The sequence below is a fragment of the Saimiri boliviensis genome, chromosome 2 (assembly GCF_048565385.1).
Source record: "Saimiri boliviensis isolate mSaiBol1 chromosome 2, mSaiBol1.pri, whole genome shotgun sequence".
In the NCBI taxonomy this organism is placed as follows: domain Eukaryota; kingdom Metazoa; phylum Chordata; class Mammalia; order Primates; family Cebidae; genus Saimiri; species Saimiri boliviensis.
The window spans coordinates 204,524,317-204,537,242 of record NC_133450.1 but is presented as its reverse complement, the minus strand read 5'-3'; the positions used below and the strand labels follow the sequence as shown (position 1 = coordinate 204,537,242).

Here is a 12,926-nt window from a genome sequence, read left to right as displayed (position 1 = left end):
GCCTTCTGAGTACCTGTGACTACAGGCATGTAGCCATACCCCACTTATTTTTTTTTTTTAAGTTTAGTATAGATAGGGTCTTGTTATATTGCCCAGGCTTGTTTTTAGATTATTTTGAATGAAAAAATTAGGACACCACTGAGAATTGCTAAAAAGTCCCTCCTAAGCAACACTCATCCATCTGGGTATAAATCTAGGTCAGTAATCCATACCAGCACGTCCTACTCACCCTTAGCCTTCCAACATAATTCACAAACCAAGGTAATAAGACCTCAATTAAGGAATGGTGCCTGTTTCACAGTTCAGCATGACTAATAGCTGATATCTAAACAAGGCCCCCAATCTAGCAAGTAAAACCCAAACATAACCCAAAGCCATCCTTGGGTGGCTCCTCTGATTCAATTGTAACAAATCCATGTTCAGTGTTCCATGATAGTCCAGTGTCCTCCCACAATGTCTGTGAGCTCCCTGGGCTTGCCTCCTCCTGAGTCTACTAGCTATTTTCAAATGTGAGCTCTATTTTGTTCCAATGTCATTAGGATATTTAGCTCCTTCACCAATTTCCACAAGAAAATTGATTCATTTAGCTGGGCATGGTGGCACGTGCCTGTAATCCCAGCTACTCGGGAGGCTGAGGCAGGAGAATTGCCTGAACCTGGGAGGAATCCATTATGTAACCCAGAACCATTCTCTCTACTCTTAATTTTTTCTTCTAAAATGGGAAGTTCCAATTTTTTTTTTTTTTTATGTCTCTCTCTTAGGAAAAGCAGTTCATTTCCTTCCAGGAAGTTTTAGTATCTGCTGGTACTGACGCCCAGTTTGTATTTAAAAGTTCCTTCTAGCTGCTAGATGGTGAAAAGACTGAAAGAGGCAAGCGGGTAGGCATAGGGACCAGTATCAGGTTATTTGAGGAGATGATGGTGGTTTGAACCAGGTAGTGGCAAGGCTGATAAAGAAAAGTGCATGAGTAGGAATATTTTGGAGGCGATGCTGTAGTACTTGCTTATCGACTGGATTGTAGGTGACTATTGAGGGAGAAGAATCTCAGATAATTTGCAGGTCTCTGGACTTGGGGCTGGAGGTCCCAATTACTAATGGGGAAGGCTGGCGAGAAGTAGGTTTGAGTGGTATATAGCTAAGGCTTGGTTTGGTGGCCTGTAACAAAACGTCTGCTATACATAGTAGCTTAAACAAGGAACGGCATCATTTTTTTCTGTAACATCCCAGAACTAATGTTGGGATGCAATGATATTGTTTCTCAGGGTCCTTCCAACCTTCCATTTTTTCACCTTCAGCTTGTGGGCCTCATGATCATGAGGTGGCTGCTCTATCTCCGTGTATGTTCCATGCAGATAAAAAGAGAGAGGATTGATTCTGCCTGCTTTTTAGAAGCTTTCCTAGAGGCCCTATCCAGTAAATTCTGCTCATGCCTCTGGGCAGAATTGTCATGTGATCACTTCTAACAATAAAGGAACTTGGCTAACAACTTTTTAGCTAAACATGTTGCTATTCTAAACAACTTTGGGATACTTGCTAGCAAAGAACCAAGAGAGAATGCAGCTAGAATCACCTGTTCCAGATGGAAATCAGTTCAGTTTAGAACATGTTAAGTTTAAGATGCCAAAGGGGACTCTTTTTTTTTTTTTTTTTTTTTAATTCTTGAGACAGAGTCTCCCTCTGCTCCATCACCCAGACTGGAATGCAGTGGCGTGATCTCAGCTCACTGCAGCTTCGACCCCCACCTCAGCCTCCTGGGCTCAAGTGATCCTCTCACCTCAGCCTCCCGAGTAGCTGGGACTACAGGCGCACCCCACCACACCCAGCTAATTTTTGTATTTTTTGTAGAAATGAGGTTTTACCATGTTGCCCAGGCCAGACAGGAGGCTCTTGGGCTCATGAATAGTTGGAGCTTGGAAGACACCCTAGGCAGAAGATATAAATGGGAGTGTTTGGTCTGGTGATGGCCTTTGTCTTTTTACTTGCAGTGGAAAGTATTCTAGTTGATTCAGAAGAGGTTGATTATGCAGGAGAAAAGAAATAATCCAAGTAGCCTAGGAAGGTTAGGAAAAATGCAACCCAAGTACATTAATCTTCGGTAGGAGGAGAGAAGCTTCCTCCATTGTCACAGAAAGAAAAGTGACGATGGGCCAGACGTGGTGGCACACACCTGTAGTCCCAGCTAATCTGGAGGCTGAGGCAGGAGAATTGCTTGAACCTGGGAGGCAGAGGTTGCAGTGAGCCGAGATTGTGCCACTGCACTCCAGCCTGGGCAACAGAGTGAGACCCTGTCAAAAGGAAGGAAAGAAAGAAAAAGGAAGGAAGGGAAGGAGAAAGGGAGGGAGGGAGAAAGCAAGAAAGAGAGAGAAAGAAAAAGAGAGGGAGAGAAGATGGGTGAATATGCAGAGAAGTCTGTAGTAGTCTTGGCTATAAAAAGACAAAGTTTCTGCTCTAATGTCTTTTAATCTCGCAGTGAAGCATCAGTTAAGAACAGTTGAGGGGTGAGGCTTAAGAACTGTGTGAAAGGATAAAATTGTCATCAAGTTTTGTGAGTAAGCAAATTTACTGGAGAATCTCTGGGGTTGCTGGGCAGTGTCTCGTGTGCCTCTGTGTTGTTTGTGATCATTAAGGGAAAACCAGTCAGTCTAGTTAAATGCTTTTCTTTTCTTTTCTTTTCTTTTTTTGAGACACAGTTTCGCTCTTGTTACCCAGGCTGGAGTGCAATGGCGCGATCTTGGCTCACCGCAACCTCCGCCTCCTGAGTTCAAGCAATTCTCCTGCCTCAGCCTCCTCAGTAGGTGGGATTACAGGCACGTGCCACCATGCCCAGCTAATTTTTTTTTTTTGTATTTTTAGTAGAGACGGGGTTTCACCATGTTGACCAGGATGGTCTCGATCTCTCGACCTCGTGATCCACCCGCCTCGGCCTCTCAAAGTGCTGGGATTACAGGCTTGAGCCACCGCGCCTGGCTGTTAAATGCTTTTCTCCAGCAATGTTCAGGGGCTCATGGAAAGGTATAGAGAAGTTAATGGTTGCTTTTATTCAGGGTTAGGGTTATGCCAGGCGTGACTGATGGAGAAAGAAAAAAGCAAGGGAGGCAAAAGCATTGCCAGGGAGTGATTATAACAAAGCACCTTGGAATTTTTTTTTTTTTTTTTTTTTTTTTGAGACAGGGTCTCTCTGTTACCCAGGCTGGAGTGCAGTGGTATGATTACAGCTCACTGTAGTGTCAACTTTCCCAGGCCCAAGTGATCCTCCCACCTCAGTCCCCCAATTAGCTGCAACCACAGGCATGCACCACCATACCTGGCTAACCTTTTTTAAAAAAAAATTCATGGAGATGGAGTTTCACCGCATTGCTCATGCTGGTTTCAAACTCCTGGCCTTAAGCCATCTGCCACCTCAACCTCCCAAAGTACTTGGATTACAGGTATGAGCCACTGCAACTGGCTGGAATCCCATCTGAACTAAATTGAACTGAAATGTGTGCCCACTCTGATAATAGGGATAAAAAGCCAGAAAACCAGAACGAAGGGAAAAAGAACACAGAAATAAAAGACTCAGAAACTGTTAAAGTTGAGCTTTATGCTGTGTCTACTCAGCCAACTCATCATTCCTGGTTCCTTTCCTGGCAGGAAGCTTTTCACAAGGCCTGGCAAGTGTGGTGAACGAATTAGCAAACCCCAGCAGTGCATTTCAGTGCCAGCCAGAACAAGCATGCCCAGCATTGTCCAGGTAGAGCTCTCGGCCTCAACTTTGGGGACGCAACCAGGAGACGTTTCTTCTTTCCAGCCTTCCAGAAAGATCAAACACTATAGATCACTCACTTCCTGACTCACCTTTTCCTTGCCAAAAGCTTCTAGCTGGGCAGGTAGTACTCTGGCAGGTAAATGGGTGTTTGTTGTCAAACCCTAGCCTCATACAAAGATAATCTGGGGGAGCCAGCGTGGGGCTGGTGGGGTACATGTGGAAGGAGATGTTCTGATGTCTGTGTGGAGGTAAGGAGATGGCAAGCTGGGAGTGTGTGGTGCAGACAGGTCAGCACTGGGGTGATGATAACCTGGAAAGAGATCATGAGATAACAAGCACAGCCCTCCGCACACATTGTGTGGTCTCAGAATGCCAGGCAGGAGTTGAGGCTGGGAGAAACTTCCAGGATGATGGAGTACAGTCCCAGGACCTCAGTGATGTGTGCAGAGTGGGGCATTAGGGAATACAAGGTCATTTCAATTACACACAGGTACACACACATTCACCCTCACACCTAGATCACCACTAACAACCCAGATCCCTGGGTTCCCTGCTGCTGTGGTCTAAATGTTTGTGTTCCTTCAAAATTCCTGTGTTGAAATTCTAGCCCCAAAATAATGGTGTTAGGAGGCAGGGCTTCCTAACAGAAGTGATTAAGTCATGAGGATGAAGATTGAATGAATGGAATTAGTGCCTTTATAAAAGAGGCCATAGGCTGGATGCAGTGGCTCACACCTGTAATCCCAGCACTTTGGGAGTCCAGGGTGGATCACCTTGAGGTCAGGAGTTCAAGACCAGCCTGACCAACATGGTGGAACCTCGTCTCTACTAAAAATACAAAAATTAGTCAAATGTGGTGGTGGGTGCCTGTAATCTCAGCTACTCAGGAGGCTGAAGCAGGAGAATCACTTGAACCTGGGAGGCAAAGGTTGCAGTGAGCTGAGATGGCACCACTGCATTTCATCCTGGGTGACAGAGTAAGACTCTGTCTCAAAAAAAAAAAAGAGGCCTTGAAAAGACCTCCTCACCACTTCCACCATGCAGGGTCATACAAGACACCTATGAGAAAGTGGGCCATCACCAGACACCATTTCCCAGCACCTTGATCTTGGACTTCCCAGCCTCCACAACTATGAAAAATAATTGTTGTTTATAAGCCACCCAGTTGATAGTATTTGGTTACCAGCTTACTTAGCTTACACAAACTAAGACACCTACATAGAAAGCATTAATATAGTGCTTCCCAAACAGTAATGTGCTAAATCACCCCTGGGTCTTGTTTAAAATATAGATTCTAAATCAATTGGTCAGTAGTGGGATCTCAAGTTCTACACTTCTTTTTTTTTTTTTTTTTTTTTTTTTTTTTTTTTTTTTTGAGACAGAGTTTCGCTCTTGTTGCCCAGGCTGGAGTGCAATGGCACCATCTCGGCTCACCGCAACCTCCGCCTCCTGGGTTCAGGCAATTCTCCTGCCTCAGCCTCCTGAGTAGCTGGGATTACAGGCACGCGCCACCATGCCCAGCTAATTTTTTGTATTTTTAGTAGAGACGGGGTTTCACCATGTTGACCAGGATGGTCTCGATCTCTCGACCTCGTGATCCACCCGCCTTGGCCTCCCAAAGTGCTGGGATTACAGGCTTGAGCCATCGCGCCCGGCAAGTTCTACACTTCTAATAAGCTCTCAGCTGATGCTGATGCTACTAGTCCAGGGACCACCTTTGAGGAGCAAGGCTCTAATCACTTAAGAGCCATTCATTCCCACAACCATTCCTCTATGTCCTGGGGCTACCATTGAATTGCTTGAGTTCAGCTTCTCCTGAATAACATTCTCCAGTTGTCTATTCTGAGGCCCTGTGTATGGAATGGGGCCTCATTGAACATAGGGTAGATGCACTGGGGTCCAAAGACTCTTGGACTAACAACTTCCATCACTTTGAAGTAACTGAAGAAACTGTCCTCCAGCTTTAGTCTTGAACATATGTAGATCATGGTGGTAGAACCAGGCGGTGCCTACCACTTGGATTTTTTCCTCTGGAGCAGGTGCCAGTTTACATACTTCCTTTTTTAATAATAATAATAATAAAAGATGGAGTCTTGCTCTGTTGCCCAGGCTGGAGTGCAGTGGTGCCATCCCGGCTCGCCACAACCTCCACCTCCCGGGTTCAAGCGATACTCTTGCCTCAGCCTTCCCAGTAGCTGAGACTACAGGCACATGCCACCATGCCTGGGCTAGTTTTTGTATGTTTAGTAGAGACAGGGTTTCACTATGTTGGCCAAGCTGTTCTTGAACACCTGACTATGTGATTCACCCACCTCAGCTTCCCAAAGTGCTGGGATTATAGGCATGAGCCACCATGCCTGGCCTCACATGCTTCTTCTAATAGATTTGTCCCTCCAGGGGTTTTCCTGGATGTCCTTGGTAGCTTATATTTCTCTTGGGAGCACCTCACCTATCAGGATGTCAGTGGTACTGCATTGACTGAGGAAGTAATGGGATAAACTATAGTTGCTATGAAATTGGGTGTTCTGGAAGAAGTTGTGCACAGCATGCTGGGTGGTGAGGACAGGAACCAATGGAGATATTGGAGGAGGTATAGATACGCAAGTTCTCTTCAAACTCTTGTGGTCACTGATTAGTTGGGGTGAGAGCCATTAAAGTACCCTTCAAACCAGGAGATAAGCTGGGGACCATAGTGGCACTGGGGAGAGACTGGATGGTGCATGACTGTATAATAAGACAGGTTTTTTGTTTGTTTGTTTGTTTGTTTGTTTGAGACAGGGTCTCACACTATCACCCAGACTGGAGTGCAGTGGCAAGATCATGGCTAACTGCAGCCTCAACCTCCCAGGCCTAAGCAACCCTCCTGCCTCAGCCTACTAAATAGCTGGAACTACAGGTATGCACCACTGTGGCTGGCTATTTTTTGTACTTTTTTTGTAGAAATGTGATTCCATCATGCTGCCCAGGCTGGTCTCAAACTCCTGGATTCAAGTGATCCACCTGTCTCAGCCTCCCAAAGTGCTGGGATTATAGGGATGAGCTACCATGCCTCACCCCCCCTTTTTCTTTGTTTTTTTTGGGGGGCTGTTTTGTTTTGTTTTTGACACAGAGTCTCATTCTGTCACCCAGGAGTGCAGTGGTGCAATCTTGGCTCATTGCAACCTCTGCCTCCCAGGTTCAAGTGATTCTCCTGCCTCAGCCTCCCAAGTAGCTGGGATAACAGGCTGCATGGCCACGCCCAGCTAATTTTTGCATTTTTAGTAGATGGGATTTTGCCATTTTGGCAAGGCTGGTCTCGAACTTCTGACCTCAGGGATCCACCTGCCTTGGACTCCCAAAGTGTTGGAATTACAGGCGTAAGCCACTGTGCCCAGCCAGAAATATTATTCTTTTGATTTTTTTTTCCAACCATTAAAAATGTAAAAATCGCGCTGGGCGTGGTGGCTCAAGCCTGTAATCCCAGCACTTTGGGAGGCCAAGGCGGTGGATCACGAGGTCAAGAGATAGAGACCATCCTGGTCAACATGGTGAAACCCTGTCTCTACTAAAAATACAAAAAATTAGCTGGGCATGGTGGTGCGTGCCTGTAATCCCAGCTACTCAGGAGGCTGAGACAGGAGAATTGCCTGAACCCAGGAGGCGGAGGTTGCGGTGAGCCGAGATCGCGCCATTGCCTCCAGCCTGGGTAACAAGAGCGAAACTCTGTCTTAAAAAAAAAACAAAAAACAAACAAACAAACAAACAAACAAAAAAAGTAAAAATCACACCAACGAAAACAACAGAATCAAAAGACAACTTATGGAATGAGGAGAAATATATACAAATCATTTATCTAATAATGGGTTAATATCCAGGCTACATAAAGAACTACAATCAACAACAACAAAAATAACTCAATTTAAAAACTGACAAAAGACTTGAATAGACATTTCTCCAGAGAAAATATGCAAATGGCAAACAAGCATAAAAAGATGCTTAACATCACTGTCATCACAGAAATGAAAATCAAAACTACGGCCGGGCGCGGTGGCTCAAGCCTGTAATCCCAGCACTTTGGGAGGCCGAGGCGGGTGGATCACGAGGTCAAGAGATCGAGACCATCCTGGTCAACAAGGTGAAACCCCGTCTCTACTAAAAATACAAAAAATTAGCTGGGCATGGTGGCGCATGCCTGTGATCCCAGCTACTCAGGAGGCTGAGGCAGGAGAATTGCCTGAACCCGGGAGGCGGAGGTTGCGGTGAGCCGAGATCGTGCCATTGCACTCCAGCCTGGGTAACAAGAGCGAAACTCCATCTCAAAAAAAAAAAAAAAAAAAAAAAAGAAAAGAAAATCAAAACTACAATGAGCTATCCCCTCATACTCATTAAGATGGCTACTCTTGGAAAATAATTAATGTTGGCAAGGATGTGGACAAATTGGAATCCCTAGGCATTGTTAGTGGGAATGTAAAATGGTGCAGCTGCTATGGAAAAACAGAATGGATGCTCCTTAAAAGATTAAAAATAGAACTACCATATAAGCCAGCAATCCCACTTCTGGATATATAGCTAAAAGAAGTGAAAGCAGAATCTCAAAGAGATATTTATATACCCATGTTCATTGCAGCATTATATACAATAGCCAAGTGGTAGAAGCAACTTAAATGTCCATAAACAAATAAACGGATAAAGAGAATATGGTACATGCATGCAAGGAAATATTCGGTCTTTAGAATGGAAATTGTCAAATGCTGTCATTTGAGTGAATCTTGAGGACGTGATGCTAAGTGAAATAAGACAGTCACAGAAGGACAAATACTGCACAATTCCACTTACAGGAGGCATGTAAAGTAGTCAAACTCAGAAACAAAGAATTGTGGTTGCCAGGGGCTGGGGGGAGGTGGAAGTGAGCAGTTGTTCAATGGGTATAGAATTTCAGTCGTGCAAGATTAAAACGTTCTAGAGGCATATTGCACAAATGTGTGAATATTGTTAACACTACTGAACTGCACATATGGTAACATGATACATTTTATGTTTTTTACTGTAATATTTTAAAAATGTAAAGACCATTATTACCTGGCAGGCTGTATAAAAATAGGCAGCAGGCTGGATTTGGCCAGTTTGCAAACTCCTGATCTAATCTTTAGTTCACATTCAAATTTTACCGTTGTTTCTGTCATGATCTTTATCATTATCCAGCCCCCCCAACCCCGGCTCCCAGCCCTGTAATTCAGGTCCATCTTGTTGTCATATCTCTTTAACAGTCCCTCAATCTTTCTTTGACCCCATGACCTTGACACTTTTGAAACTTACAAACTAGCTATTTTGTAGAAGTTCCCCAGGTTTGAGTTTGTCTGCTGTTTTCTCATGATAAAATCCAGATTATGTATTTCAGTCAGGAACTCACAGAATTGATATTGTGTTCTTCTCAAGGCAAATATGAGACAGCACAAGATAGTATTTGTCTCATTACTGATAATATTGACTTTGACCTCTTCTCTGTCAGGTTTTTCCACTGTAAAGCGACCTTTTTCCCCTTTAGTAAACCATTTGTGAGGATGCATTTAGAACATGTAAATACTCTGTTCCTTGTCAAACTTTCACCTTCTTTTAGCTTTTGTGATTCTTGCCTGAGTCAATTATTAATAAATGGTTTCAAAACCGTGACATTCTAATTCCATCATTCCCTCTATATTTATTAATTGTACATTCTACTGTCAGAAATATATATATATATATATATATATATATATATATATATATATATATTTTGGGGGTGGGGGGGACAGGGTCTCTCTCACTATGTCACCCAGGCTGAAGTGCAGTGGTGCAATCTCAGCTCATAGTAACCGCCACCTCTCAGGCTCAAGTGATTCTTGTGCCTCAGCTTTCAGAGTAGTGGGACTATAGTTGTGTGCCATCATGCCAGGCTAATTTTTGTATTTTTAGAAGAGAGGGGTTTCATCATGTTGGCCAGGCTGTTCTTGGACTCCTGGCCTTAAGTGATCCACCCACCTTGGCCTTCCACAGTGCTGGGATTACAGGCGTGAGCCACCGAACCCAGCCCTCCTTTTCTTATCTCTCTGTTTATGAACTCTTGTTAATTTACTTTAGGAGTGATAATATCTGTTAATCCATTAACGTATTTTCTGTTATCGATTGATTTTTGCCTTAAACTATTAAGGGTTAACCATTAACATGTTTATTTATTTATTTATTTATTTATTTATTTATTTTTTTCGAGACAGAGTCTCGCTCTGTCTCCCTGGGCTGGAGTGCAGTGGCGCAATCTCAGCTCACTGCAACCTCTTCTTCCTGGGTTCAAGTGATTCCCCTGCCTCAGCCTCCTGAATAGCTGGGACTACAGGCGTGTACCACCATGCTGGGCTAATTTTTTGTATTTTAGTAGAGATGGGGTTTCACCATGTTGGCCAGGATGGTCATTATCTCCTGACCTTGTGATCCACCTGCCTCAGCCTCCCAAAGTGCTGGGATTACAGGCATGAGCCACCTTGCTGGCTCCATTATCATGTGAATTGCTATTGATAATTGTAGGGTGCTACAATAATAAAATGCTTATTTTATTGCTGGTTTTCATGTGCAGATTGTCTCGGATTTGGCCAATGGAAGCTCCTTTAAGGTGGTTTCTGTGTTCCTTTTGACAGATCCCTACTCTTTTGTGTTTCCATCGAATTTTGCACTTTCCTACGTACTGATGCAAAAAGATGTTTCAGGGTTTTTTTGTACTTTCGTTGCAACTTTCGTTGTACCCGTTGTTTCAATCATGATCTTTATAATTATCTGCCCCCCTCCCAGCCATGTAATTCAGGTTCATCTCAGCCATCCATCAAGCCATCCATCAGGAGTCCCAGCCCAGCCATCCATCAAGAGGCAGAAAGAAGCCCCGCCCCAGAATTACAGCAGAGGTTAGCCAAGTGGAGACAGAAGGGTGAAAGGAGAGGCTGGAAGGGGAAGCTAGGATGAGAAAATGACATTCCAAGACGTGCAGCATGTTTGCATGTCAGAAATGACATCGCTGATAGGGGTTTACAGAAATCTCATTAGTAACCTTCCCTAAGTTTGTTCTTACCTACAAAAGGAATCTATCTCACCTATGCTGGAAGGCTGAATGGAACAGAGAAAAGTGTAGGGTTTTGGCGTGGACTACCTCGATTCAAATCTCAATCCTGCTACTGACTAGCTATGTGATCTTGTTGACGTTGTTTTACCTCTCAGAAGTTCAGTTTCCTGAGGCTCCAAGGAAGATGATAGTTGTTTGTGCTTCTGAAACCGCCCCTATAAACTTTATAAAATTAGGCCGGGCTCCCAGCACTTTGGGATGCTGAAGCAGGCAGATCACCTGAGGTCGAGAGTTCAAGACCAACCTGACCAACATGGAGAAACCCCATCTCTACAAAAAATACAAAAATTGGCTAGGTGTGGTGGCAAATGCCTGTAATCCCAGCTCCTTGGGAGGCTGAGGCAGGAGAATCACTTGGACTCAGGAGGCGGAGGTTGCGGTGAGCCAAGATCGCCCCACTACACTTCAGCCTGGGCAACAAGAGCGAGACTCATTCTCAAAAAAAAAAAAAAAAAAAAAAAAAAAATCTGGACATTGTGGCATGTGCCTGTAATCCCAGCTACTTGGGAGGCTGAGATAGGAGAATTGCTTAAATCCAGGAGGTAGAGGTTGCAGTGAGCCAAGGTTGTGCCACTGCACTCCAGCCTGGGAGACAGAGCAAGACTCTGTCTCAAAAAATAAATAAAATTAATCAGGGAAGAAGGGAACGAGGGATAAATAAAAATAAACCAAGCTGGTAGCATGTTCAGCATTTATCATTAAGTCAGCACACTCTCCAATCTACTTCCTTGCAGTTTAGTGCTTATTGTCCTAGAATCACTAGACACAGTTAGAAGATTATAGTTCCCCTTAACTGCTCTATAAATAACTGGAACAGAATGAAACATTAAGTTTTCACTTTGAGATACTCCTTCAGGTTCTGCATACGGATGAAACTACTGATATCAGCTGAAGATCCCACTGATTAGCTGACCTGAAGCTCCTGGAGGAGCTGCCTCACCAAAAAATAGTTTCCAATTTGGAATGATTTTATCCCCCTTTCCCCAACCAACCAGCAACCCCAGTTTTCTAGCCCCCTCACTCTCCACAGGCCAGAACTCCTTGGGAGATGGATTTGAGGGTTTCCTTCCATTTCCTTGCTGGGTGCACTGCAATCATTAAACTCTTTCTTTGCTGCATCCCTGCTGTTTTAGTGTAATTGTCTATTGCTACGCAGTGGGCATACAAACCTGTTGTTCCTATAACATAACTCTTCCTGGGTCATGATGAGGACTAGAAATACTGGATACCAAGGGCTACTCTAGTGCAGGGTTGCATCTCCTATGTGCTATGCAGAGAGGATAATCAATCTCTCTCCAAACGCAGTATCCCACATGTATTCAGGAATTCTTGCAATTCAGAGAAAAATATTACTGTTTGTTGTTATAATTATTTCTCAAGCATTATCTCACCAGAACAAAGAAATGGACATTGTAGAGAGGAAAGTGGGGGGCAAGTCTGTCTGTCTGTTTATTTGTTTTTGAAACAGAGTCTCGCTCTGTAGCCCAAGCTGAAGTGCAGTGGTGCGATCTCAGCCCACTACAACCTCCACCTCGTGGGTTCAAGCAATTCTCCAGCCTTAGCCTACTGAGTAGCTGGAATTACAGGTGCACACCAACACACCTGACTAATTTCTGTATTTTTTGTAGAGATGGGTTTTCAGCATGTTGGCCAGGCTGGTCTCAAACTCCTCACCTCAGATGATCCACCCACCTGGTCCTCCCAAAGTGCTGGGATTATAGGCATGAGCCACCGCGCCCGACTAAGTCTGTCTGTTTTTAAAGTACAGAAAAACATCCAAAAGAAATTCCCACCAAACAGGTAACAATGACTTTTGCTTTTTACATTGTACACATCTGTATTGACGGAATTATTTGATAAAAAGCATTTTTAAATTACTTGTTTGTTATTACTTTATTGTTTTAAGTGAACTCTTCCCTCCATGGTTAGATCAGAGTTCACTGAAACCTAAGATCAGAGAACTGAATTGAACAACGTTTGTCTCAGAGTAAAGCAAAGGAAAATCTTTTTCCTTGATCCTTAATTCCATACTCTAAATCTCTGTGTGATTATGTA

At 43.9% G+C, this 12,926-nt stretch overlaps 1 protein-coding gene across 2 annotated transcripts in view; it reads left to right on the top strand.

Annotated features, from left to right (window-relative positions):
* Positions 1 to 12,926, top strand: part of PTGR1 (prostaglandin reductase 1) — a 99,388-nt gene that overhangs the window by 43,880 nt on the left and 42,582 nt on the right. For both annotated transcript variants that reach the window (XM_074395170.1, XM_039474802.2), the window contains exon 3: positions 12,500 to 12,671. In XM_074395170.1, the coding sequence (XP_074251271.1) occupies positions 12,500 to 12,671 (172 nt within the window). The remainder of the gene's footprint in view (positions 1 to 12,499; positions 12,672 to 12,926) is intronic.